Source organism: Anser brachyrhynchus (assembly GCF_964034855.1).
Source record: "Anser brachyrhynchus genome assembly, chromosome: 9".
Classification (NCBI taxonomy): Eukaryota; Metazoa; Chordata; class Aves; order Anseriformes; family Anatidae; genus Anser; species Anser brachyrhynchus.
In genome coordinates, this window is record NC_137703.1 from 15256547 (window position 1) to 15282628 (window position 26082).

Below are 26082 nucleotides of genomic sequence, written 5' to 3' on the forward strand. Positions count from 1 at the left end.
ACCCATCCGGGAAACTACTCCTCGACTTTGATCAGACAACGACAGGGGGAAGAAAGCAAACCCGCATTCAGCACAACGGGGCAGCGCAGCGCCCTCCGGGGCCGGGCCCCGCGGCTCCTCCTCGCCTGCCCGGGCCGCGGCTGCGCGGGGCCGCGGCTCCTCCCCGGGCCATGGCGGGGCGGCTGCTGCGGGCGGGCGGCGGGCGGCTGGGGGTGGCGGCGCTGCCCCGCGCCCTCCTCGCCGCCTCCGGGCCCGGGCTGTGCCCCCGCCGCGGCTGCGCCCCGGAGGAGGCGGCGGGGGAGGCGGAGGCGGCGCTGCTGGCCCTGGGCTTCAGCCGGGCGCAGGCCCGGCGGCTCCGCGGGCTGCAGCCCCGGCTCGGCCCGCGGCGGGCGGCGGCGGCGGCGGAGCAGCTGCTGCTGCTGGGGCTGAGCGCCGAGGCCGCGCTGGGCCTGCTGGAGCGCAGCCCCGAGCTGCTGCGGGCGGCCGAGGCGCAGCTGAAGGAGCGCGCCGAGTACCTGAGGCGCCTGGGGCTCGGCGGAGGTAGGGCCCGGGGGCGGCGGGGCGGGGGGCTCGCCGCGGTGCCCGCTCGGCCCGGTGCCCGCTCACCCCGGTGCCCGCAGGGCACCTGCAGCGGGTGGCCGGGCGCTGCCCCCAGGTCTTCACCTTGCCCCGGCGGAGGATGGAGGCGGCGGTGCGGGTGCTGCGGGAGAAGTGCCTCTTCACGGCCGAGCAGCTGACGGAGGTCCTGCAGAGCTGCCCCGGGGTGCTGCTGGAGGAGCCCGGCAGCCTCCAGTACCACTTCCAGGTGAGGGGTTCGGGGCGGGGGGCTGCGGGGCTGCGGGCACGGCCCGGCTACCGCACGGCACCGGGGCCGCGTGTTGAAGCCCCGCGTCCTGCACGCAGTACGCGTACTTCAGGATGGGGGTCCGCCAGAAGGAGATGGTCAAGGCACGTCTTTTCCGAACGCCCTTCGCTGAGCTGAGGAACCGGCACATCTTCCTGGAGCGCCGGGGCCTCTACCAGACCCCTCTCAAGGGCCAGACCCAAACCAATAACCCCAAACTGAAGGAGGTCCTTCATCTCCCTGAAAAAGAGTTCCTGGCCAACCTGGCCCGCGCCACCCCGGAGGAGTACGAGGTCTTCAAGAAGCTGCTGGCTCGAGAGGAGGAAGAGGAGGAGGAGAAGGAAGAGGAGGAAGAAGAAGAGGAAGAGGACAGGGATACGCTGTATATAGAGGGAGATAAGGGCTTGGATGATGGCAGTAGAAGAGTCTGACAGGGAGGGTGGGAGGCTCCACGGTGTCCCCCAGGCCTCCCAGCCCTACCACCCAGAGCACAGGTGTGAGCCACAGCAGCTGTGGGACCCTGCAAGGCTCTGCGGGCAAGGCAGCAGTAAATCCCATGTATCACAACACAGCACGGACCCTTTTTCCTCCTCATTGACCAGGTGCTTTAGAAAATATCCAGTTTCTATCAAGTGTTTTTATTAAAAACAAAACAAACAAAACAAAACCAAAATAACTAATTTATTTCAAAGACAAGGTTAAATCCTTTTGGCTGTGTTACATACTGTGCTGGATGGGGGGAGGCCGCACTGCGCATCACTGCAGGGAGGATCCGTGGGCTCCCCACCTTCACAGCCGGTGGCAGGGGAGCGAACGTTCTGACCATAGCCCCAGAGTGAAGAGAAGGCTCTGGCCCAACGCCCCAGGGGATGGCACAGGCTGCTCTGGTGTTCTCACTTGCGGGTAAGGGGCAGCTTTTCCTCCCACGCCAGGGATGTCCGGGACTCCTGCGCTCGCCCCGCCACATCCCAGGAGCACAGATTCAGGGAGCAGGATCAGGCAGCCTCAGCGAAAAAAAATTAGGGTGCTCTCTCTCTCTGCGAATCTGATTCTCTGGGGGCAGAAGAGCCATCCCCAGTGCTGGTGGGAAGCCTCACCCTGTCCACCTGCTCATGGCCTCACAGGGCACTGTCCAGCGCTGGGCTGCTGCCACAGGCGGTGGCGGCTGCACTTACGCAGCGCGCAGGAGGGAGAGGACGCTGCCGGCAGCGCTGCAGCTCCTGGGCTGGTCCTGCGATGGGAACACCCTCAAGGCTACGCCTGGTCAAACAACAGAGGTGCCTGTGATGCTCACTGGGGGGCTGCCCCACTGGGACATCCCTCCGCTGCTCGGGAAATAACACTCTATGCCATAACTACGATATATCTCTGGTATGTATTAATTTATAATATACACTGTGTATGTTAATACACAAATCTATGTTTAACTAGCGTTGTCATACAAACACAAAAAAAACTAGGAACATTTCTAAGCTAAACTTTTCCTTGCCTGCTCTGCGGCAGCCAGTAGGGCGGCCACTGCAGGGCCGCTAACAGCGCCGTGGTGGCATCGGCACCGCAGGGCGATGCGGGGACCGCCGGCAGTGCAGGGGGACAGCCAAGCTGATGCTGTGCCCTGCGCCGCATAGCACCAGAAAGAGCGTGGTGGCACACCCTGGCTGACAATCTTTGCTCTACAGGTCGCTTTTTAGTAACTTCTAGGTGCTCTATGACTTTCTGAGCTGGGAATTTGGTTAAAACCGTGGCTCGTTTACAAAGCAAAACAAAAAAATGAAGGCAGGGGAAGCTGCCTTAATTCTCCCCTCTCCCCCAGCTACAGTACGGGGACGTGCCTCCACTGCCTGCTCTCGCCTCGCTGCTCAGGGCAGTGGCTCGCAATTTCTAACTCATAGGGAACGTACGTAGGGAAGACCTCCCCGCCCGGCTGCGGGCCAGGTTTCAGGCGATAGCTAAGGCCTTCTGGTCTGCATTGAACTGGTTTATTTGGGGGTTATATGTAACGTATAACCTTGGGTTACGAAAACAGGTTGGCGCAGATGCTGGTGGAAGGGAACTGGGCTCGCAGAGCCGGGAGCTCAGGGCTGTGGGGGGGCGAGTGGGGCCAGGCCCCCTGGGGGCAGGCAGCTGGCTGCTGCAGCACGCCACGCTCGGCTTCTTGGGGCAGAGGGGCACCTGCAGCAAGGCAAGGCAGGGCGAAGGCACTGCTGGTCCGGCAGAGAGAAGGGAGCGCCGCTCGGGTGCTGATCTGGCTGCGTGTCCCTAACGGGCTGGAGGAGAGGGAGTGGCTGACGCCAGGCAGGAAGGCTCCCCTGCTGCGTTCAACCCAGTGAGCAGATCTGATCTTCCTGGTGTTTCAAAAGCCCTTAGGTGTGGAAAGACGAAGCTCCTACTGCTTTGAACCCTGCGGAGGAGCAGGAGGAGAATGAGCTGGTGTGTGGAGCCCCCCCAAAAGCCCAGCAGCTGCCTCTTCCCGTCCCGGATGCCTGTCTTGGGCTGGGAGAAGGGGACCTGCCCCCTGGGGGGCTTCAGCCTGTGCCTGGAACAGACACTTACTCTATGGCTTCTTCAGTGTGTGACTGTCGCTTTGTTTTCTGAAAGAGAAGGAGCGAAAGCACCGTCAGTCCTGCAGCACCTTGGCCCTTGCTCCCTCGCGCCCGAACCCTGCAGCCTCGGGAGCAGCTACGGGAAGCATGCCTGGGCCTCGCGCGCTGTTCCGCGCCCCCTCCCTGCCTAGCCTGGTCCAAGCACCCTGGGGTAAGCCAGAGGTCCCAGGCAGCCGCAGGTTTCTGGCTCCCGGGCAGAGGGGAAGAAGCATGCTTCTGCTGGCTCTACCTGCTGCTTGGCTTCTTGGAACCGGTGCTCTCGCAGCTCTCCTTGTAGCAGACATCCTGGTGTACCTTGTAGACTCTCTTGTACCTGCACACACAGCAGAGAGGAGGGTTGTAGGGATTAACAGGGACAGAGCTGCGTTTGTAAGTGCTGGGGGGGTCCTCCCCCATTTTCTAGGTACAAACGGCTGAGCCTGCCCTGCCTGGGCAAGCAGCTGGGCTGCTGCACCTATGCTGCAGGCAGGCTGGGGGGGCACAGCGGAGGCCCCCGTCCCTCAACCCCTCTGGGGACAGAGGTGGCCCTGGGCTGGCAGGCAGGGGTGGCACCGTGTCGCGCCCTGCCCTGATGCAGAGGTTGCCTCGCTGGCGCTGGGCACCCGGCAGCAGCTGGCCAGGGCGCAGGGCAGCCTCGTGCTCACTCTCCCTTCCCCGGAGCCGCACTGCGGGGCCGGCCCCAGCTCTCGGTGCGAGGGGAAGGGGGAGCACAACCCGCGGGCAGTACTCACAGGTAGTGGCAGGTGCCTCCTTCCCACACGGGGAATGACTTGGTTTCCGAGTACAGCCGCGTGCACGAGTGTGGCACCTTCTTGCAGGCTGCTTGGGGAACAGGAGAGGGGAGCTACCAGCGAGCCCATCTCCAGCCCTGCCTGCCTGCGCCCTGGGGGCCGAGGCCCCCTGGCTCCCCTGCTGTGGCCCCGGAGGACCAGGCTCAGCATCGCTTGGAGCCAACCCGCCAGGAGCCGCAGAGCTGCGGCCCCACAGCGCAGCACAATCCCGGCTGCTGGAGGCTCAGCCAGAACCAGGGAGCTGGGTACGGATGGGGGGTGCTCGGTGACCTGTGCCCTGCGGGACCCTGCTGCTGGGACAGCCGCCAACCTCAGCGCGTGCAGCAGCGGCACGGCACTCACCCAGCTCGCAGTGCCTGCCCTTGAAGCCCGGGCTGCAGTCGCAGTGGTAGGACTCGCTCTCGCTCACACAGGTGCCTCCGTTCTTGCAGGGGTTTGCAGAGCAGTTCTGCCCAGTGCCTGCAAAACACGCGCTGCCGTCAGCCCCGCTCTCACGCCCGTCGGGCCGGATTCCCGCTGGCCGTGCCCGCCCCAGACTCACTCTTGCTCTGTGCCTCGTGCAGCTGCAGCGCCAGGCTGCCCCGGGCAGGCTCCTCGATGTTCTCCAGCTTCACGGGAGCCTCTGGTTCTGTGCAACGAGAGGGTCAACGTGACTTCCAGCCCGGGCCAGACCCCAAGGCAGCCCCTCCGCAGCGGCAGCAGGCAGAGGGGATCCAGCCTGGCATCAGGGGGCTGGCCGGGTTTGCAGCAGCAGTTCAGCCCTTCCCTGGTGGCACCCTGGGTATGGCAAACTGGAGGCTGGTCCTCAGCTAGTAGGGGGCCCAGGTGCCCTCCTCGCTGACCTCAGGAGCAAGGCAGGAGCCCAGCCCGTGCTGCATCCCGCATCTCCTCCCACTGCCAACAACCCAGCCCTGGGTTCCCCAACCCACTGTGGGCCACCCCTCTCCCTGGGCTGGGGAGATGTTAGTCCAGGCAGAGGCAGCGGGGTCCTGCCCTCCCCTCTGGCTCCCTCAGCCCCGCAGCAGCCTGCCCCGTTGTCGCCCTGTCCCAGGGGAGCGGGGGAGGCATAGGAGATAGCACTGGGTGACAGGAGGAGGCCAGAAAGGCAGCAGAGCACTTACGTGTCTTCACGGTGATGGATCTGCTCAGCAAAGTGCCGAACCTGGCGCTGATTCTCCCTCTGCCATCCACCAGCTCAGTGAACCTGGGGAAGGACAGCCGTGAGGGTGGGGGGCATGGTGGGGTCCCCAAGGGCTGGAGGCAGCGTGGGTGAGGCACTGGGCACGGCACAAACACCGCAGCAGTGCGGAGGAGCTGCGCCAGCTGACGGAGCAAGGGTTCGCCTGGCTGGGGCGGGCGAGGGGCTGTGCTCGGCCCTGCTGGTGCCTACCTGGGGGCTGGGGAGGGCTCCTCAGCCGTGTCGTGGTCTGCGAGCAAGCGGAGTTCGGGCAGGAAGGCTGGGGGCAGCCTGTTGCGCAGGACCCGGGGGTGTCCAGCCTGGCTCCAGCGCCTCTCCGGAGCCCCATCCCTCTGCACTGCAGGCCACAAAGGGTTAGGCTTAGAGGGAGGCAGGCAGCAAGTCAGCACAAAGACCAGAACGGCATGCTGGTGCCACTAGGGCTGTTTGGGGACAGGTGATGCCACCCGGGCAGCAAGCGCTGCTCCTTCCCCTACAAAGCACTGCTGAGTTGTAACTCTGCATCCAAAGGCTGCAGAGCAAGCCACCGCTGCCTCCCTCCTACAGGGAGGGCTGGTACCAGCGGGAGGCACCCGCTTTGGGAGCAAGCTCGGTGCAGCTTGGTGCCCCCCCCGCCCTGGCAGGCACTCACGGGTGGTGACGTAGAGGTGGATGGGCTCGCTGTGCACCTGCCCCTGCTCCGTGTTCTGCACAGCCGTCACGGAGAGGCGGTAGCGCTGCGCGGGCAGCAGGTCCCGCACGGTGTAGGACGCGAGCTTGCCGTTGGGCACGTAGCGGCTCTTGACGCTCTGCAGGGTGGTGACGTTGATGATGTACCCCTCCACGGCGCCAGCGGGCGGCTGCTCCCACGTCACGGACACGGAGGTGGGGGTGACGCGCGAGGCTGTGAGGTTTCGAGGGGGGAGAGGCCCTGGAGCAGGAGGGGGGTGGGAGAAAATAAGCGCCGAGTCTCTGAATGGCAGCAGCTTGCTTATGTGTCACCTCGAGCCTCTTGGGAGCTCGCCCCCAGCCCAGCAAAGCCCCCGCCAGCCCTCGGCCTGCACCGCGCGGCCCCACTCACTCGTCCACACGTGGAAGGGGGCCGTGGCCAGGCTCTCCGAGGGGTGATCTTCTGTCCCCAGGCCGCTCAGCGTGGTGACATGGACGATGTAGCGCTCTCCTGGCTGCAGGTCCCTGCAGAGGAGGAAGGCGGGCGGCAGGAGGTGAGCGCGGTGGCTCACGGGCGCCAGCCGGCCCCGCCGCCCGCCTGCCACGCTCACAGGAAGGTGTACTTGGCCACGCTGCTGTTCAGCTCCACCGTGCGGTCTTCCAGGTCCCCAGGCTGGCGGATGGAGACACGCACCCTACTGACAGTGGAGTGCTTGAGCCGGTGGAGAGCCCATTGCACCGTGATGGTGCTGGCCGTCACGTTCGTGATCTCAAAGCCTTCCACCGGACGCGGTCCTGGCCGGAGCGAGCAGAGAAGCGGGGAGGGCCACAGTCAGCAGCTGGCCGTGGCAGCGGCTCCGTCCCTTCCTGCACCCCCTGACTCCCGTGCCCCGCGCTGCCCATCCACGTCAGCCTTCCTGGCGCCACCGCGGGCTTGGCGCCAGCACCGTGACAGCCCAAGCAGCTCGGCGCCACTTCCCCTGCCACGCTCCTTGTCTCAGCACCGGGCAGCCAGGAGCACCCTGGCCTCAACCTCGCCTCAGTCGCTCCTCACTGAGCCCACATCCCCGGCAAGCACAGAGCCCCCCGAGCCTGGCGTCACCTGCCCAGCCGCTGCCCCAGCCACGCGCGCACCGGCGCGGACAAGACCCCAGGACAGGGCTGCGTGCCCCGGCACACCCCAAACTCTCGCAGAGGCTGCCGGAGCTGCCCGACTGCCCTCGGTGCCTGCTCCCACCTCCAGGCTGCCCAAGGCCCGGTGCTGCGGGGAAGCACCCGCACGGCTCAGCCCAGCTGGCACGGGAGGACCCCGGCCCCCGGGTGTCCCTTCTCACTAGAGAGCAGCTTTTCCAAGTCCGATCTCTTCCATCTTTGGTTTCCCCGCAATTCCTACTCCAACCATCCGCGGGCCAGGGATTACGCATGTCACAGGGGACACGGCATTACCTGCCCGTTCCAGAAAGCGGGCTGGACAGGACACGGCGCGACTGCTGTCCGTGCCCGATGGAGCTGTCACCATGCCCAGCACGCTGCCCTGCGCCCCTGGGGGCAAGCTGGGCCCCAGGGGACAACCTGGTGGCCATCTGCCCACCTGCAGAGCGGCCGAACCCAGACCCCAGCAGTGAGCCCGTGGAGCAGCCTGCTGAGCAGGACCCAGGGGCCGTCCCCGCTGTCGCTGGCTGCTTCCCTACCAGCCCCGGGGCGTTCGATCGCTCCTTCAGACCCTGCTCTCAGTGGCCGCAGCGCAGAGAAAAGCCATTCTCCGTGCTGAGTGCCTCTGAACCCAGACTTCAGGGTCCGCACTGCCTTTTTCAGCCACACCACGGGTGGTGGAGGCTGGGATCGGACCGGAGCAGACCTCCGGGGCACGGGAAGCTGGAGGAGCCAGGAAACCTCCAGGTGCTCCGCCAGCTCCGTGGGGAAGGCACGTGGCTGCGGGCAGAGTGCCGGCGAGGAGAGGCCCCGCAGGCTGGAAACGCCGCCCTGGGCGTCAGGGGGGCCCATACTCACAACCGAATTCCCCTGAGGACACTACTCACTAGTGCGCGTGGTGAGCATGACAGGCCTGCTGATATCATTCTTGTTGTTCACGTTGCGTTTGACTGAAAAGACAGAAATATTGTAGGCTCTGCCGGAGGCTAGTGCCCGCAATTGGTGGGCAGAACGACTTCGGTCCACAAAATCTGTCCTGCGGTAAGAGCCGTCGAAGGATACGTACGTCACGGCGTAGCCGTCAATGAGTTGCCTGGCGGCTGCGTCCTCAGGCGGGTGCCAAGAAATCAACACACCAGTGTCCTCCACCCTTTCCACCTTTAATGAGGTTGGTGGCAGCAATTCTTCAGGGTGTGGGCAAAAGCAAAGGGGAGAGGTAATGCCATGAATCTTTAGAGAACAGACCCCAGCAACGAAATGCAGAGCGGCACTGATGGAGGACAGGGTCCCCTCTCTCTCTCTCTCTTTTTCTCTCTCGTTGCAGCTCACAGAAACCCTACAGCTGCTGCTGGCCCGTCGTGCTAGGCACCGTGCGTGCGCCGGAGGAGCCGGGGCTGCTCGGCCACCCCGATGGGCTCAGGCAGAGCCAGGGCAAGCAGGCAGTTGGTGCGGCAGAGCTGGGGGCAGAGCATTTGCTGCCATATCCTGGACCACGCGGGGATGCAGTGAACAACCTTCCTCCAGCTTAGAGCCCCGCAGAGATCGCTTAGACCAGATTACGGGCCTCGCGGATGCTTTTATTCAGGGCTGGAGGCTTTAATCAGATTTCTTTGCCTCCCCTCCCAAGGGCATCCAAGGCGGATGCAACCCCTGCTGCACCTGCACCACTGGAGCCCAGAGGAACTTGTCCCCAGCGTCCCCGCGTGCCTCGCCCGCGTGCCAACGCCGTCACCTCCAGCAGCCACCCGGCACCTGGCACGACTGAGCCCTGCTGGCATCTGCCCCTGGCATCCACGGGGCCGGGGCTCCCCCAGCGGAGGCGAGATCCGAGCCCCGCCAGGGCGAGGAGAGCTGCCGGTCCCTGATGGCGGAGCCCCTCGGTGGCGGGTGACACGGCCGCCACCGGGCAGGGCGGGCACGCTGCCGTCGAGCCCCTCGCCACATCCTGGCGCCGCTGCTCAGGGCCTTTACCTTTTTCGCAGCTCTTGCCTGTGTAGCTCACTTTGCAGGTGCAGCTGTGGGTGCCGTTGCTGGGCAGGCAGTAGCCTCGGCTCCCACACGGGCTGGAGAAGCACGGGTCGCTGGCTGCAGGGTGGGGGCAAGAACCAGTGGCGATAACGGCGTCGGACACCCCAGCGTCAGCGGCCACACAGGGCTGCAGCTGCGTCCTCCTGCCCCGCTCACCTGTCTCGCAATGGTAACCGAAGAAACCCTCCGGGCACACACACAGGTAGGAGCCTCGGTAGCCTTCGCACTCCCCTCCGTTTTGGCACGGGCCAGACTCGCAGGCGTCCACTTCTGGAGGCGAGAGCACGCAGGCAGTGAAGCACACGCCGCGGGCAGCACACCAGGACCCCAACATGCCCAGGGCCAGCAGAGACACCCACGGCCCCAGGAAAAGCCCACGTGAACGGCCACAGAAGCCAGGACTGCCTGTGGAATGCCACGGCAGCCCAGGCACCCTGCAGAGCAGATCCATAGCTGAGGGACACCTTGTTCTGCCCGAGCTGTGCACCGGGGCACTACCCCCCCACCAGACAAGTTTTGGCTCTGCTGCTGGGGCACACAAACCACAGCAAGCACCAGGGCTGGCAGCGTCCTCTGCAGGGCAAGGAGCCCAAGCGCGCACCCTCGACGGTGGCTGAGACCAAGTGCCAGCCCCGTGGCAGCTCCCAGCCGTTTGCTTTGGTGCAGGTCCCGGCCACATCCCCGAGCCCAAGCGACAGCGGTGCCCGGCAGGGCCCTGCTCGGCAGACTCCCTACCTTCCTCACACTGGATCCCCACGAAGCCCTCGGGACAGAAGCAAACAAAAGAGCCTGGGAGGTCCCGGCAGGTCCCGCCGTTCTTGCAGGGCTCTGACTGGCATTCGTCAACTTCTGCAGAGAGGAGAGACCGGCTCAGAGCAGAGCCGGGGCTGGAGGCAGGAGAGGAAGTTTGGAAAGACAGCGCTTCTCGTCCCCACGTCACTCGCTGCCCTGAGCCCCCCAGCCAGAAACAGCCCCACGCGGGGCTGGAGAGCAGGGCAGAGGGGGGAGTGCAGATGGCTGGCGGCACGGGGCTGTGCTGAGATGTCCTGTAGGGTGTGCGTGGCATGTCCCCTCCTTTCATCCCCCCTGCAGCCACGGCGTCTGACCCAGCGAACCCCACCATCCCCGTCAGCCGCCTGCCCCCCCTTCCTCCAGCACCCGCCGAGAGCACCAAGCGGAGCCCGCGCGCCACCACGAAGGCGTGCGCACAGGAGAGCGAGCACAAGGAACTGCTGTGGGGTACGGCCCTGCACAAGCGTTAAATCTCAAGCTGCTTTTATGTCATATCCCCTCTTGGCCAGTAACTTTGGAGCTGCGTGGGACACTTCTCACCCAGATCTTGAGATCCGGGGCTTCATTACACACGTTCAGACTGTGTGAAGAAGAGCATCACATCAGGAATGTTCTCCAGCAAACTGCTGCGATGAGCAGGGGGACATGGAGGCGCATGGTAGCTGTTAGGGGATCCAGACCCAGCCTCCTGGGAATCACAGCCCCACCAGTGACAGAGACACCCACGCAGCACCTGTCTGCACGGGTGGGCACGCAGCACACGCGCCCTTCCCAGGTGAGCTGGGGGCTCCCCTGAGCCACACGCAGGCAGGAGATGGAAGCTGGTGTGCGTAAGTGCGGGCAGCCCCGCTCCCAACCGCACCATTCACGCCCTGCTCTGGCTGGTGGGCCACAGACTCTCTCCCCTCATCCCTGCGCGAGCTCTGCGCGTTTTCTTACCCAACTCACAGTGGTGGCCCACGTATCCCGGCTCGCACACGCACAGGAACTCAGCGATGCGGTCCTTGCACTGACCGCCATTCAGGCAAGGCTGGGACCGGCACTCGTCGATCTCTGCAAGCATTTGGGCAGGGGGGAGATAAGGCGAGGGCGATGAGCACTGGGGTCCCACAGCAGCGTGCTCGGGGGAATAAGAGGTTGCTGGGGTCCCACAGCCATAACCACGGCTCAGCTTCTTCCCGTTGCCTACCGTCGCATTCGGGGGGGTCACTCCAGACGCCCTGCGAGTGGCAGACACGGGGGCTGTTGTGCTGGCTGAGGGCATAGCCCAGCTCGCAGCGGTATTCAGCCAGCGAGCCCACCGTGGTGGAGTTGAAGGAGGCCTGGGCGTGCTTCACCGCGCTGGGCACGCCGCAGTCAATCTCTGCGGAGAGATGGGGCATGAGCAAGGGCAGCGTGGCGCCTGGGGCTCGGTGGCGGCGGCACGGGGCCCTCACCCGTCCGGCAGTGCTTCCCGGTGTAGCCCACGGGGCACGTGCACACAAAGTCCCCGCCGAGGTCCTCGCAGGTCGCACCGTTCTCACATGGGCTCAGAAAGCAGGGAGACGGCACTGGAAAGAGCAGAGGGCACCGGTATGGAGCTGGCAGGGCCCAAAGCTACTGCCTCTTCCCCTCAGCATGTCCCCGCAGCGGTTTGGGGGTGACACCCAGCAGCGCAGCGCGCTTGCTACCAAAGCTGCGACTCTGTCCCCCCTGACCTTGCGGCACCCACACGTACCGATCTCGCAGTGCCGTCCGGCGTAGCCCGGGGCGCAGTCGCACTTGTACTTGCCGATGTAGTGGAAGCAGGTGCCCCCGTTCTGGCAGGGCCCCGAGGCGCAGGGGTCTGGCTTACCTGGGGGCAAGCAGGAGCTGAGCGGGGAGCAGGACACACACCACCCGCCTCCCTCCCTGGTGTCGGAGCCGTACCTATCTCACAGTGCCGGCCAGTGAAGCGGTAGGGGCAGGTGCAGTGGTACTCGCCATCGGACTCCTTGCAGGTGCCCCCGTTGCGGCACGGCGCCGTGCTGCAGAGCCGCGGCCGGGCTGCGGGAGAGGAGCAGGAGATGCCTAGCGGCTCTCGAGCGAGGCCCACACCCCAGAGGCCGTGCTCTCCTCCCCTCACGGCACGGCACGGCACGTACCTCTCTCGCAGTGCTTCCCCAGGAAGCCCGGGGGACACTCGCAGGTGTAGGAGTCGTCCTGAGCCTCGCAAGACCCCCCGTTCAGGCAGGGCTCAGAGTCGCAGGGGGAAGGTACCGCTGCAAGGCCAAACAAAGACCTCAGCTCTGCCCCCCTCCCCACTTGCCTCGCCTTCGGGGCAGGCCCCGTGCTCACCCGTCTCGCCCCCCTCCCAGCGCCAAGCCCGTGCCCCGGCTGCAGACACTCACTGTGGTTGGTGCCGTAGTCGGTGTGGCACACGCACAGGTAGCTCCCACCATACTCCATGCAGTAGCCGCCGTCTGGGCACTGCGTGTTCACGTTGCACGGCGTGGCGGTCACCTCTGCCAACGCACAGCAAGACAACCTCCATCAGATGCACTGCAGCAGGACGGCCAGCCAGCGGCCAGCACCTCCCAGCCAAGAACGGGTCCCATGGCTTTATGGAGCGTGGTGAGAAGGGAGGGACTGCGGCCACCCGTGCCCCATGGCAAGGGTCATTCTGCCTGCAGAGTGAGCTTTGGAGCTCCAGCGTGCAGAGCTAGGGCTTCCTTCTACAGGCCAAGGCTCGGGAAAGGCACGACTCAAGGCAGAGCAAGAGATGGAGAGAGCATCTCCTCACCACGAGGAGCCTAACCCCAGGCCCTGGCTTGTGTAGGTGGCTCGGATTAAGCGTGTCCCCGTGGCGCTAGGGTTCTGCACTAGGCCTAGGCACAGGCTAGGCCCTTCATCGGCACTTAACTGGCGTTAAGTGTCCAGGAGAGGGAGCAAACACAGCAAGCTCCAACAGCACGCGTGAAGCCTTCACCTACCGAATTCACAGAGGAGACCGAAATACCCCGGCAGGCACTGGCAGATGGTGACGTTCCCCTCCAGGCAGCTGCCTCCGTTACGACACTCGCAGCCCTCAGAGAGCTCTGTAAGAGACGGAGAGGGAGCTTCCCTTGTATTGTGGGGCCAGGGCAGCCAAGTGGCCGTGCTGGAGCCAGCTGGGGGAGCTCAGGACCCACAGCTGCAAGCCCCCAGGCATGGCTCCCCCTCAGAGATCGGGACCACAGCTCAGTCCGAGAGCCCTGAACGGGCTCTGCCAGGGCTGCTTCCCCCTGGGAATGGGCAATTGCTCCTGTAGGGCTTCCCCAGAGGGTCAGCATCCTGCCGGAGAGACCCCAGGTACTCACTGTCGCGGCAGTCCTGCCCGCCGTAGCCCTCCTGGCAGTCGCAGGCATAGCCCTGCTCCAGCTCCAGGCAACTGCCCCCGTTCTGGCAGGGGCTGGAGAGGCAGGCGCCGGGTACCCGGGGGCCACCTGCGGGGAGAAGGACGCTGACCGGACACCTCCCCGGAGGGGACACGGCCGGTGGCCTTTCCGCACAGCCCGGCGTCGCCGCGACGCGCCACGCGCTGCCGCTCACCGTACTGGCAGTTGTTGCCGTAATAGCCCGGGGAGCACGTGCAGATGTAGCGCCCCGGGCGGATGTAGTTGCACGTCTGACGGTTCCTGCAGCTCCGGTCCTCGCAGGAGGAGGGGTCTGGAGGAGGAGGAGGAGGAGGAGGAGGATGCGGTGAGCCGGGCCTCCAGAGAGGGGCAGTGGGGACAAAGCCTCGGCCCTGTCGTGGGCTGCCCCGGGCGCGGGGGCACCAAGCACCTGTCTCGCAGCGCTGTCCCACGAAGGGCTCCAGGCACACGCACGTGTAGTTATCAACCAGGTCGACACAGTGCCCTCCGTTCAGGCAAGGGCTGGACTCGCACTCGTTCACCTCTGCAGGGCAGGACAGGGAGGGGTTGGTTGGACGCACACAGCACCGCAGGCTTGCTGCGGTCCCGGCCCTTGTCACCCCACACACGCGGGCAAGAGCGCATCTCCCCGCCTGCTGCTGCAGTCCTGCTGCTCTGCAGGGGCAACAGACGGCAGGTTGGGCAGTGGATATTCCCAGGCACCCTTCCTCTCACTGAGGAACCCAGGGGTCTGTGAACTCCATCGCTTCTCTCCCCTACAAACCTTCACCGGCCAGCAGGGCCAGGCGAGGATGGTGCTCAGCAGGGGGAAGGCTATGCTGGAAAACCAGCGCCACACGCAGCAAGGCCAAGCTCCAGCCCCCCAAAGCCACCACGGGGGATGAGGAATAAGGCTGGGTGGGGAAGTCGGGGTGGGCATGCGGCTTGCCGAAGCGGGAGACGTCTCCGTCCCCGCCACGCGGACGCCTGCCGCCAGTGCCCACCTGTCTCGCAGTCTCCTCCCGCGTACCCCGGCTGGCACACGCATGCCGCCGTCCCGTTTGCCTCTTGGCACGTCCCGCCGTTCTGGCACACCTTGGTCTCGCATGGCAACTCCTCTGTGGTGGGACAGCAAAGAGAAGAGGGGGGTGAAGCCACGCACAGGACCAGCACACCGTGTTCCCTGCTACTGCCGGCAGGCAGGGCCAGGCAGAGTGCAGAGCCAGCACCACAAACCGGGCAAGGACAGCTCGGCCAGCCCGGCCCCTCCCTCCGGCTTTGCTTTCTGGGTGCAGGATCCCTCCCCCAAAAGGAAACTCCGCGCTCTCCCTCCCCACCAGCACGGGGACTCACAGGGAGCCTGACACTGGCAGCGTCCCCAGCGCGGGGCGAGCCAGCGCGGCCAGCAGAGGCTGTCCCGCTGCTCCGCTCCCTCTGCTCGCGTGGAAACCTGGCAGCAGCGCCGAGCCCCTTGGACATCAGCCCTCGCTGCCGTCCCCACGCCCAGAGGAGAGGTGTTGTGAGCAGATGCCTCCCCCCCCCAGCGGATGTTGCTGCCTGCATTAGCAGTGACTCATCCGGAGGCGAGCTGGGCCGGCGAGGCTGGGAACGCTCCCAGTGGCTTCCAACGGCTCAGGACCTGGCCACCACCTGCGAAAGCCCCGCACGGAGCAGGCCCCCCCCCGAGGCTCCTGCCCAGGCACTAACTGCCAGCGTTTTCCAGCAAGGGCGAGGCGGCGGGCGCGTTCCCCGCAGCCGTGCCGGGACAGGCGCTCCTGGGAGCGGGCTGCCAGCGGAGGAAGCGCTCGCCGCCAGAGCAAAGTTTCCTTTGCTTTCAGCAAGTCGTGATCCAAGACTGCAGCGCTCGGCGCCCAGCACAGCTCCTGCTGGAAACCTCCTGTCCCCGCGGCACCCTGCGAGCCTCCGTACAAACCCCGGCACCTCGGAGCCGCTGTGCCCCCCGTGGGGGTCAGCAACGCAAGCGGACCCTTCCCCAGCACCGCTCGAGGTCTAACAGCTGCTTGCCACTAAACGTGGCAGGAGAAGAACTGGCTGTCATCGGCTCCTCTGTGCCCTCAGAAAACCACTGACAGATCTTCCCCAGCCTGCCCAGACAAACCCATGGGCATGGCAGGGGGGACAGGGTGCCCGAGAGCCCCCCCACCCCCCTCTGGCTGCCCCATCTCCTCCCACGGGCCCGCCATCTCTCAGTCCCTTCCTGGGGACACGAGTGGCTCTCTGAGACCTGGTGCATGGCTCAGGCCCAGGAGCTCTGCCCAAAAACAGGGTGGGAGGATGTGGCACAGCCATTTCATCACCTCTCCGCTGGCTCTGCCGAGCCTGGCAGCACAGCCTCCAAGGCTTCCCTGTCCCTGCTTACAAGGGGGATGCCTCCAGGCACACGTGTCTCATCCTCCTCACGCAGGGCAGCTAAACAGGGCAGCCTGCAGCTGCCTGCAGGCCCCGTCTCCGCAGACAGGAGCCAACGCAGCACCCAGGAGCAGATGCAGGATGCCCAGCGGAAACCACGGGTGCTGATGGCTCCACAGTGCCTTCTGGAGGAGGCGCGACACTCACCCATCTCGCAGCTGGCACCTCTGAAGCCCGGCAGGCACCGGCAGCTGAAGCTGTTGACGCCGTTGACGCAGGTGGCTCCGTTCTGGCACGGGTGGGAGAGACACTCGTCCACGTCTGAAAGAGCGAGGGGAAGGCAGGGGCTCAGCGAGGAGCGGGGCAGGCAGGGCTGGAGCCTGCGGAGGCGCGGGGAGGCCGCTCACCGACGTGGCACCTCTTCCCCGTGAAGCCTGCGAGACAGGAGCAGGTGTAGGAGGGGTTCCCCGTGATGCAGTCCTCGATGCACTTCCCCCCGTTCAGGCAGGGCCGCAGCGTCAGGCACACGGAGGCTGCGGAGACAAGCGCGCCCTCCGCTCACAGCCCGCCCCGGCAGGGCTGACGCGCTGCCGTCCGGCGCCGCGGCCGCCGGGGTCTGTCCTGGCGTCCGTCCAGCCCCACCAGCACCGCCGTCCGTGCGTGCGTGCGTCAGGCTGGGTACGGTCACCCGGCTCTCTGGGGCGCTCGGGGAGCCCGCGTTTGGGGGCTGCGTGCCCGCGGCCGGGCAGGGCTCGCTCCTCCCGGGCTCCCCGCCGGGTGGGGTGACAGTTTTATTCCTGCTGCAGGAGCGGGGAGGCAGGGCCAGCCCCGCCGGGCAGGGGACAAACGCCAGGCGTTATCCAGCCAGCCCCTGCCTATGGCCTGGGGCAGAGGGGCAGGAGAACCTGTATAAAGCAAACCCACAGGTGATATACAACACGCGTAGATTAGCGGGTAAGAAAGCACAGCCAGGGTGGGGCGGGGACAAGGAACAGGAGGTCGGTGGCTCCACGGAGGGCGAGCTGGGGTGGCCAGGCACAGCCCCCGCTCACTGCTGGCTGCCCTGGGCAGCAGCTGCCCCACGGGACGGACGAGCCTCCCCAGCCCCATGGTGGGTACGGGACCCATAGAGCCCCTCGTGCGTGCCCTCACCTCCTCCCCGGCACCCTGCACGGCTCCCCGCGCCTCGCAGCCTGCCTCGGTCTCAAGAGCTTTCCTCCCCATCCGCTTTTGCAGCCCGTGGCAGGCAGCCCCAGCACGAGTGGCTGGGCCCTGAAGCAGCCCGGCGGTCCCCGGGCACAGATCCTCAGGAGCCAGGCTTCCCGAAGCGGTGCCGGCGGCTCCAAGGGATGGCATCCCCATCGCTGCCCCCACCCTGAGCCCTCCCAGAGCCCTTCGAGCTGTCTGATCCACCCACGGGTTGCTGCTCTCTCCCCTTGGGGAGGGAGGTGAGGGTGGGGGTCGAGGCAGGGAAAGACAGGGCTGGAGAACAGTTTGGGGTCGGGTTGGGAGTTAAATAAACCTAACTGCTGTCCTCTTACTTGTATTGCTGCAGCCCCCCACTTGCACCTGGGCATCATCGATTCTGAACACCCAGCGCCCGGGGATACCCACATTTGTCGTCATCTCCACGTCAGCGATGTCATCGGTGCGGGATCCAGGGATGTTGAAGTAGCGCTTTCCATCACCGGCGTTAAAACCTGCCTGGGAGGACAAGGGCAGAGAGCAAAGAGACATCAGCACGGCAAAGCGACGCTGCGGGGGCAGAGGCAAGGGGCACGGCAGCACGAAGGGACGCTCCGCAGGACCGCGCGTCACTGCCGCCACCCAGGTTCCCTGGATTCCTCCGGCATCCCCTCCGTGACGTATTATTCCCCAGGACAACCACAGCCCTTCCTCGCCCTCGGGAACCCACGCGCAAGGGGGGGCCCGGGCTCACAGCACCCTCTGGCAAGCCCAGCCCAGAGGTGTGGGGCGAGAGGGACGTTTCTTCCCTCGAAACTCTGCTTCTCCTCAGCGGGAGCTGCTGGAGGGCTGCCCACTGGCCAAGGTGTGCAGTCGCTGCCCTGTTTACGTCCATAAGACCCGCGCTCCTGAATTCAGGGATTCAAAACGTGTCCCCTTCCTCTACACCTGCGATTTCCTGCAGGCGGGCAGGCGGGGAGCCAAGGACAGATCAACTGGTGGTAAATTCACACATCCGAATGGGGACCGGGTTGCGTTTTTTTTCCCCTCTTAAACACAACAACACACACAAGGATGAAATAAAAATACAAGTGAAAGCTGTGCTGGCCGCGGCAGCTGCCGAGCTGCTCTTAAAGTCTGAGGTTAGGAAGGAAAAGGAACTAAGAGGCAGCAGCCAAGGTAAAGAACCGTGGTTTCATTATAACAAAGTCCCCTATATGGTCTCAGCTCCGAGAACGAGAGCACACACGGATATTTAAGAACCTCAGAAAAGCAGGGGAAGGGAAGGAGGGAGGGAGCCACCACCAAAAATCCCTGGACTGCTTTGTGCTGCCAGGAACAGCTCTAGGGAAAGCAAAGGGCAGCCGTGAGCGCGGCGGGCTCAGGCGCTACCTGGGGACGACGGCCGCGTCCGCTGCTTACCTGCGCTGCGATGCCGCCAAGCCCAGCAAAGTCCCCCCCACTGCTGGCGTGCATACCCGTGGTCCAGGTGATGGACTCATAGTTGAAGATGGTGAAGGACAGCTTGCCATCCGTGATGAGGACAATCTGGAAAGTGTTTACCTGCGGGAGGGAGGGGAGAAGGCTGTGAGAGGGTGGAGGGAAGGCAGGGAGCACGGTCGAGGAGTGAGCGGGCCAGAAAAAGGACAGAAAATGAAGCTGTCAGGCAGGAAGGCTGCGGCAGCACGCAGCAGAGGGATGCTTCCTTCAGCACCAGCCCTCCTCTCCTGGGAAGGGCAGCGGTGAGCCCTCAGCAGGGCTCTCCGTGTCGAGCCAGGACTAAGAAACACCAACGCCTAAGCAGGAGAAAACCCTTTCAGAAAAGAACTCCCGTTCCCAGTGGCAGTACAGGGAAAGGCAGCAAGTACCTTTGAATGGGAAATCAAACTTATTAAAGTACGTAAATTTGCCTTCAGATCCCTGGAGCTTAGAAGAAAGCCCTGGGATGGCAGCCGGGCCACGACAGCTGACAGCAGGACAGGATTGCAGCTGCATCCCAGAGAGATACCCGACGGTGAAGAGGAACGAGACTTCAGAGCCAAGTTTCCAACCAGCTTTTGTAAGCGTGGGGCTCTGGGCACAAACCCGGGCTTCTCAGCAAGGCTGTAGAAGACGACAAAGCTCCAGTTCCTTCAGGAACCCGTCTTAAAAAACCCACCCCTAAGCTAATTGCTCCCTCACTCGTCAGGGCTGGCTGCCTCAGGAGTGCTGGCAAAGGCCCAGCCCCAGCACCGCGGTGCTGTGCAGGGTGTTGTGGCACAAGCTCTGCCCACCACCCGCCAGGGCCCCCACCGCTCACCGGTGAAAACGAACTTCCCCCGAAGAAGGTGACCCGGTACCAGGTAGCGATGAACACCCACTGCGCGGAGAAGTCGGGGAACTCGGGGAAATACTGCGCGATGTCCCTGGTCGCCCGCTCCAGAATGGCCTGGTCTCGGCTCTCCCGGTAATACACATCGCCCGCCCGCCGGTTGTCCACATCTGCCCAGAAAGCTGCCACCACGCGCCGGTCCTTGGAGATTGGGAAGGCGACCGGCGTGAACTGGGAGACCTCCTTCAGGAAGGAGATGATCCCGTTGTTGTTAACCTGCGGAGATGCGGGACAATGGGCAAGGGCGGCCCCGGCCCCGAGGAGCACCGAGGCCTCCACGGGCACTTCCCCGGGTGCCCTCCGCAGCCCTGGCCATCCCGAATCCTTACTTTAGAGGCGCTTTTTCCTTCACCTGTTTCCCCCCCAACCTCCTTCCACAAATATTTGAGCGCTTCCCCTTCCTGCCCTTTGAAGCACGGACGTGCCCCAGGCCGGGGAAAGCGGCCTCACCCCCCGGCCTCCGCCGCGGAGGGCCAGGAGCCCGAACAAACCCAGCCCTGTTCTCCCGCCAGGAACAGCTGGGAGAGCGCCCGCCCGCGCCGGGGGCACCCCAACCAGCGGTGTGGGCTGGAAAACGAGCGGCAGGGCTGGCGAACATCATGGGACCGAGTGCCACCATCCCACCGAGCCCCCCCGTCCCCAGGCAGCAGGGGATGCCAGCACCCGAAGGCTCGCTGGCTCCCAGCGCTAATTAACTCCTGTAATTAGCGGCCAAGGAGGTGCGGCCCCCCCCCCCCCCTCCCGGCACACAGCAAAGGCGATCGCACAGCCCAGGAACGAGGGGAAACCACGGCCGTGGAAATCTACAGCCCAAATATTCCAGAGGGAACGGGGCCCAGCGCTGCTCGCAGCCGGGAGGGGAGCGGGCCTGCAGGTGTGACGCTTGCAGGGGGGCCGCTCGCCTTTTGGGCACTTTCGGCCCTGGGGAGCCTGGGCAGGGGCCCCCGGTGCTGGCCGGGTGCCGGGGCCGTTTGTAAGGGTCCCAGGAGACGCGGCCGCCCACAAAACAAGCGCTGGGTACGGGACAGCCCACACCGCCCTGGGCAGCTGCCACCGTGACTAAGGGGAACGCGATTCCCCGTTCACAAACCCTGCGTAACCTTGCGGTGTCCGCGGAGGAACATTCTTCCCGTTATTAAAGCAAGATGGGAGAGAGCCGGCGCCAAGAAGGGTTGTGTGTGTGTGTGTGTGTGTGTGCGTGTGTGTTTTTGTTTTGTTTGGTTTATGGAGGAGGAGGGGGCGGGCTCAGAGGGACCCCCCAGGGCTGGGCTGTCCGGGCCCTGTGCTTCGGCCGCTGCTCACAGCCTGCGCTCGAGGCAGGGACACGTGTGACAGGCAGGGGGCACGGCCCCGCGGCCCGAGCCCCGGGGTCAGCGCATCTCCTGCACCCGCTGCGGGGCTGGTGCCTTCATTTGGGAGAAGTCACCGTGCCAAGGACATGCGGTGTCCAACCAGCACGTGCACTCAGCCAAGACAACGGGTCGTAACATCCCGGCTTGTTCTGTAACGGGCTAGCTCACCTCCGAGACGGTGCCAGGACGGTGCCCAGCGCTCTCCGTTAGCCACACAGGTCGGGCGGGACAGGGAGCAGCTCTTGGTCTGCCCCACGAGCCTGCTCTGAATTTCTGGTCAGCTTGGACCGAATCCAAACAAGACCATCGAGACACCAGCTATGCCAAAAGCTGGGCCGACAGCGACCGCAATGCTTTCCAGACAGCAAAAAACCCACACCTGCCCCTTTTCCCCGCTTCCCTGCCCCAAGAGGAGAAAGCTGGGTCTCACCAGCTCTGCTGCCCACACAACAACTTGCAAGCCAGCTGCTCCAAACTGGGCTTTGTCCTCCTGTCCCCAAAGGGGGCCTAGGCAGGGATCCCTTCAGGATGACGAAGGCCCTGCCGCACCCGCAGGCGGACACGGACCTGCCCCAAGGCTGGGCACTCGAGGAGGAAGAGGGGAACAGGTCGCAGCAAGCCCCATGTGCCTGGCATGTCGGGCAACACCCACCCAAGCCCAGCATCCTGCAGGAACCTCCCTCTCGCTGCCACACCGCTGACGGTGCGCCTTGGTCCCTTGCTCTCAGGGCAAGGAGTTCCCAAATTTTGGCTCCCCTGGAGAGCACCAGGCCATCCTTCACCACTTCAAGGGCCCTCCTGAACACTGCTGGTGGCAGCTTTTGGAGTGAGCTCCAGCAGCCAAGAGCGCATCCCCACCACATAAGGTCAGCTCTCGGTGGAGCTGCAGGGATTGCTCCTTCCCAGGTCTTGGCTTCAGGGCTCAGCCCCAGCGGGAGCTGCCGGAGCCGAGGTGTGACCATCGCCGGAATATCCCCACCTTCATCTCCCTGGGGGGACCGCTTTAAACGCCGTGCTTTCGGTGTCAGCAGAAATGAAGGCTTGCTGGAGCCCAGCCAGCACGGCGGGAGGGATGAGGACAAATCTCTGCTGCCGGGCTGTGCATCCGCAGGGCTCCCGCTGGAAGCTGCCGAGCGATGCTCCGGTCCAGAGAGAGCCCGTCCCGGTGCACGAGCAGGCTGGGGAACGCCAACGTCCCGTGGCAAGCCTGCAGCAGGCGAAGCGCAGAACTTCGTCTTTCAACACCGAGTCCCACCCTTCCTCCTCACGCCTCCCCAGCGCCGGCCGGGGCGCGGGACGGCACGCCTCTGTCCTGGCAGCACCTGGGCACGTATGTGCGTCCCTGCGGGGCAGCCGACGGCCCCGGCAAGGCCCCCGAGAGCCGGCCGGTGCGCGGGGAGCTGCTGCCTCGTGCCCGGCTGCAGGGACGCTGGCACGTCAGCATGCCCGGCTGGAAAGAGCATGGAAAGCAGACGGCTCCGTTTTAAAATCCTCGGAGGAAATGCAATTTTTAGAAAACTCGGGAGATGCCAGTGCGTCCTCCCAGCTCGATTAATGACTCTCACATGGAGATCGGCAGGCACGTCCCGCAGCTGCGGCTCAGCTCGCAGCCCAGGAGCCTCGCAACATCTGCTCCGGCGCTGGCGCTGCCACGGCCGCACAGTGCCTGGGCGTTCAAACACGGCTGCGGCTCTCGGTGGCCGCAAGACGCTCCGGGATGCCGCCCCGGGGTTGCCCGCAGAGGACTGAGAGCATCTCGGGGGGGTTGTGAGCACCGCGGCGGGGTCGTGGCTGCGCCCCACGGCACAGAGCCGCCTGTCCAAAGCCAACGGCTCCGGTGCAAGCCGGGCTCCCGGCCCTCGCCTTTCAGCAGAGCCTGGAGGACGACTCTGGCTATTCCCCGTCCCGCCCCGCGGGTGCCCTGTGCCGGGCGATTCCCAGGAGGCCGGCGGGAGCCCCGCGAGGCTGGGATCCCCCCGCACGCCCCGGGGCTTGCTCCCGGCACCCCGGCACCGCTCCGATGCTCCGGATTGAAGCGGGGCCATCCCGTTTGACCCCACAACCCCACGCCCCGCCACGACGTGCCGGGAGCGAGCCGAGCCGAGTGTTAGTAAAGAAAAAAAGGGGAAAAAAGGGGAAAAAGAGGAAAAAAAAGGGGAAAAGGGGGGAAAAAAGGCGGGGGGGGGGGAAGGAGGAAAGGGAAGAGGCTCGGAGGGGAAGAAGGGGGAGGCTGCCAGCCCCCGCCTGCCCGCTCCCCCCGCGGCCCGGCACTCACGTAGAGCCCGGTGTGCCCCGCTCCGAAGAAGGGGAAGCGCACGGAGAGCGGCCGCAGCTCGGAGCCGCCGTCGTCCTGCTTGAGCGTGGCGGCGTCGCCCTGCGCCGGCCCGAACGGGTAGAAGTCGGCCAGCGGCACCACGCCGCCCGCCCGCAGCCACTCGCCCAGCGCCAGCAGCACGACGCAGCAGCCCCGCAGCACCCGCATGGCCGCGGCCGTCGCCCCCCGGGGGCCGTCCCGCAGCGCTCACGCCGGCACCGGGCGCCGCGACATGGCGGCGGCGGCGGGAGGGGGGGGGGGGGGGGGGGGGGGGGGGGCGGAGCGGGGCGGGGGCGCCGCGCGGGGCTCGGGGCTCGGAGCGCCGCTGCCCGCAGCTCCCCGCGCTGCCCGCACGGCGGCTCCGCGCCCGCCCCCGCCGGCGGCATTTGCATAGCCCGGGGCGCCCCGGCCAATGGGAGCTCGGGCTGAAGGCGGGGGGCGGGGTTATGCAAACGAAGGGGGCGTGGCCGTGGGGGTCCCCACGCGCGGGGGGGGGGGGGGCGCCGGGTGCGGGGCCCGAGGCGGGGGGGGGGCGGGGAGGAGCAGGGAAGAAATGCTGTTATTTGCTTTTTTTCCCCCCCCCTTTTTTTTTTTTTTTCAGGTGCTAAAAATATTATCAGGAAATTCTTCTCCGGAATGCGATGTTTTAAGTTACGCTTTCGGCTCAAGGGCCTCTTTGTCTCCCCTGGAAAAAAAAAAAATAAAATAAATACTAACAATCATAATATAATAATAATAATAAACCCGACGCATTTATCACCGGCAACCCGTTTTAGCACAAAGACCCCACTTCTCCCGGCAAAGGGAGCGAGCCCACGGTGCCCCCGCGTCCCTTGTCCCACCCCGAGGTGCCCCCAGCCCCGCGGGCCGGGGGACACGAGGGGCAGCGTCCCCTGGGCAGCCCTGGAAGCGGGGGGGTGCCCGAGCCAGCCCCCGGCCCCCGGGGGGGCTGCGCGTTATTGCCCAGCCCCGCGATATAAATCCCCTGCGAGGCACGCCGCGGCGCTGAGCGCAGGCCAAGGAACAAATTATGTAAGGGCTGAAGCGAGCGGCGAGCAGCAGCAGGGCTCCGCCGCCGCCGGGGGCTGTTACGTGGATGCCCCCGCGGAAAGTTTGCCTCACGGGGACCCGGCTGGCCGCTAGCGCTGGGGGGGGGGTCCCAAAATGGTCGCCCACGTTGGACGCTGCCTTAGCTGGAGCACAGTGCGGTGTCTGGGGAGGTGCAGGGCGGGCTGGGGCCCCGGGCACGGCGGAGAGAGGCTGGCGGCTGGACGGAGCAGGAGCCGGGCCGTGTCCTCCCACGGGACACGGAGAACGCCCTGGGGAGCAGCACTGCCTGCACTGGGGCCTGGCCAGGCCTGGGACCCGCGGAGCTGCCGCCTGGCCTCACCGGGCAGGACACGGGGCCTCAGCGGCTGTCTCAGGGCTGTTTCCCTGCCTGGAGCGCTGGGCCGTGACCGCCCAGGCTCTCACAGGTCTCCTGGTGCGGCTGCAGGGGGAGGCTGAGCGGGGGTCACCGCCGCCGCCCCCAGCGCCGAGCCTCACTGAGCCCCACCTGCGGCCCTCCCGCAGCCCTCGTGAGGAACAGGGCCCCGGAGGCCCTTTAGGAAGCGTTTTTAGGGACCCCCCTGCCCTCCGTGTCTGCACGTGCGCCCCACCACACGCACGCCGGCGAGGGTCCGACCGGCCACACGCCTCAGGGGGCAACCCCCCAGCTGCGGGGGGAGGCCAGGAGGGGCCCCCCTTATCTGCCGGCTCAGAGTCCCACGTGGGGAGCCACACCATGCGAGCCGTGGAGACACCGCGGCACCTTGGCCATCACGGCACCCCGAGACCAACCATCCAGCCAGCCCCACGAAGCCCAGCTGCAGGCAGGCGCTGAGCCCGCGGTGCTCAGCCTGGCCCGGCCACTTTGTCCCGAGCTGCAGCGAGATGAACCTCGGAGAAAGGCAAGGCAGCCCTGTCCCTTTAAAAATCTCCTGGAAGAAAATGTTAAAAGGAAAAGAGAAAAAAAAGCGAAATCCAAAATAAATAAACGGCCACATCCGGATTTCCCCCTGAGACACTAATAAAGGGTTTATGAGTTTGATATGAATTACCCTCCCTGGCCATTTACAGCTGATCTTCTGGAAGGCATTAGGCTGCTCTCCCCTTCCCCGGCCCGGGGGACGCCGCGCGGGAGGCGAGGCGGGGGCGCCGCGCACGCAGCCCTCTGGTGCTGGCCCCGCTGCAGGGAGACCCCCGGGCCCTCTCCCTCCCCCTGGAAGTCACCCCCACCTCCCGAAACCCCCCATCTGCTGGCCCTGCTCCCACCCGGACCTGGCCCGTGTCCCTCCTCTGGGGCTGTGCCAAGCCCCCGTGCTGTGCTGGGTCCCGTGGGCAGCTTGAGCATCAGGGACGGGGCCGTCCCCGGGCCAGAAAGCATCCCGTGCCAAGGTGGCGCGGTGGCCGCATCGTCCCCTTCGCCCAGGCCATGCATCCGCCCCCAGCTGCCCACCAGAGCGCCCTTGCGGTGGCTGTCCCGTGGGGACCACGTTTTCCCCGCAGGGCCAGGCAGCACGGAGCTCCCCACCGGCATGCGGATGGGTTTTGGGACACGGCAATGTGCTATCTGAATTCAGCCTCCTCGGGACAGTAAATTGAAAGCAGTAACCAAGTCAGGAAAACAGCTGTTGGCCACGGCCTGCAGCGATTTCCTCTGGGTCAGAAGCTGGACCCGGTGCGAAGCTGGGCTCAGCGCTGGGGAGGAGCGCGGGGGAAAGGAGCCGTGTCCCGCACCATCTGGATGCACTCTCGGCACCGCCTCCTGCTCCCTTTCCGTGAGCAAATGCCCCTTTCCTCTGTCCACAGCGGCCACGGAGCTGCGTTCAGGACCCCCTTCTGCTCATCAGCCCCCAAAACGAGACCGGGACCCTCGGAGCCCAGCCCGGGGCCAGGTTTGGTGGGCAGCAGAGAGGTGCCGGGGTTTTTTGAGATGGCCACGCTGGGGTGGGGATGGGAACGCATCCCGCACACGGTGGGGCAGCCCGGGACGTCCCCTCCGCTTGGCGTTGAGCAGAGCCGCGTTCCCGTGAACAGAGC

At 65.5% G+C, this 26082-nt stretch overlaps 2 protein-coding genes across 4 annotated transcripts; one reads left to right on the plus strand and one right to left on the minus strand.

The window, feature by feature from the left end:
• Positions 1 to 155: 155 nt before the first annotated feature.
• MTERF4 (mitochondrial transcription termination factor 4) lies at positions 156 to 1511 on the plus strand. Its single transcript, XM_080604988.1, has 3 exons — positions 156 to 540; positions 621 to 805; positions 904 to 1511. The coding sequence occupies exons 1-3, from the start codon at positions 171 to 173 to the stop codon at positions 1273 to 1275; spliced, it is 927 nt and encodes a 308-aa protein (XP_080461114.1). The 5' UTR covers positions 156 to 170; the 3' UTR covers positions 1276 to 1511.
• On the minus strand, positions 1506 to 23266 carry SNED1 (sushi, nidogen and EGF like domains 1). Of its 3 annotated transcripts, none has more exons than XM_080604964.1 (33): positions 22963 to 23266; positions 19264 to 19551; positions 18387 to 18527; positions 17321 to 17483; positions 16187 to 16312; positions 15987 to 16100; positions 14414 to 14527; positions 13840 to 13953; positions 13606 to 13722; positions 13374 to 13499; positions 13008 to 13112; positions 12426 to 12539; positions 12180 to 12296; positions 11965 to 12081; positions 11774 to 11890; positions 11493 to 11606; positions 11246 to 11419; positions 10996 to 11109; positions 10000 to 10113; positions 9421 to 9534; positions 9208 to 9321; positions 8124 to 8420; positions 6696 to 6879; positions 6497 to 6609; positions 6068 to 6346; positions 5629 to 5773; positions 5360 to 5442; positions 4780 to 4866; positions 4581 to 4697; positions 4179 to 4269; positions 3677 to 3760; positions 3398 to 3435; positions 1506 to 3245 (listed from the first exon to the last, which is right to left on the minus strand). In XM_080604964.1, the coding sequence occupies exons 1-32, from the start codon at positions 23167 to 23169 to the stop codon at positions 3399 to 3401; spliced, it is 4341 nt and encodes a 1446-aa protein (XP_080461090.1). In that variant the 5' UTR covers positions 23170 to 23266; the 3' UTR covers positions 1506 to 3245; position 3398. The 3 variants fall into 3 exon arrangements, with proteins under 3 accessions (XP_080461090.1, XP_080461088.1, XP_080461089.1); XM_080604962.1 differs by having other exon boundaries at positions 4179 to 4266; positions 22963 to 23207; XM_080604963.1 differs by lacking the exon at positions 4179 to 4269 and having other exon boundaries at positions 22963 to 23207.
• Positions 23267 to 26082: the final 2816 nt, after the last annotated feature.

Bases quoted from the DNA above. Each gene is read 5' to 3' on its own strand.
- MTERF4 (XM_080604988.1), top strand. From the start codon at position 171: ATGGCGGGGCGGCTGCTGCGGGCGGGCGGCGGGCGGCTGGGGGTGGCG. The intron at 541-620 runs GTAGGGCCCGGG...CGGTGCCCGCAG, and splicing joins GCGCCTGGGGCTCGGCGGAG to GGCACCTGCAGCGGGTGGCC. The intron at 806-903 runs GTGAGGGGTTCG...TCCTGCACGCAG, and splicing joins GCCTCCAGTACCACTTCCAG to TACGCGTACTTCAGGATGGG.
- SNED1 (XM_080604964.1), bottom strand. From the start codon at position 23,169: ATGCGGGTGCTGCGGGGCTGCTGCGTCGTGCTGCTGGCGCTGGGCGAG. The intron at 9,322-9,420 runs GTGAGCGGGGCA...CCCACCCTGCAG, and splicing joins CGGTTACCATTGCGAGACAG to CCAGCGACCCGTGCTTCTCC. The intron at 4,270-4,580 runs GTGAGTGCCGTG...CTGTTCCCCAAG, and splicing joins GGGCAGGCACTGCGAGCTGG to CAGCCTGCAAGAAGGTGCCA.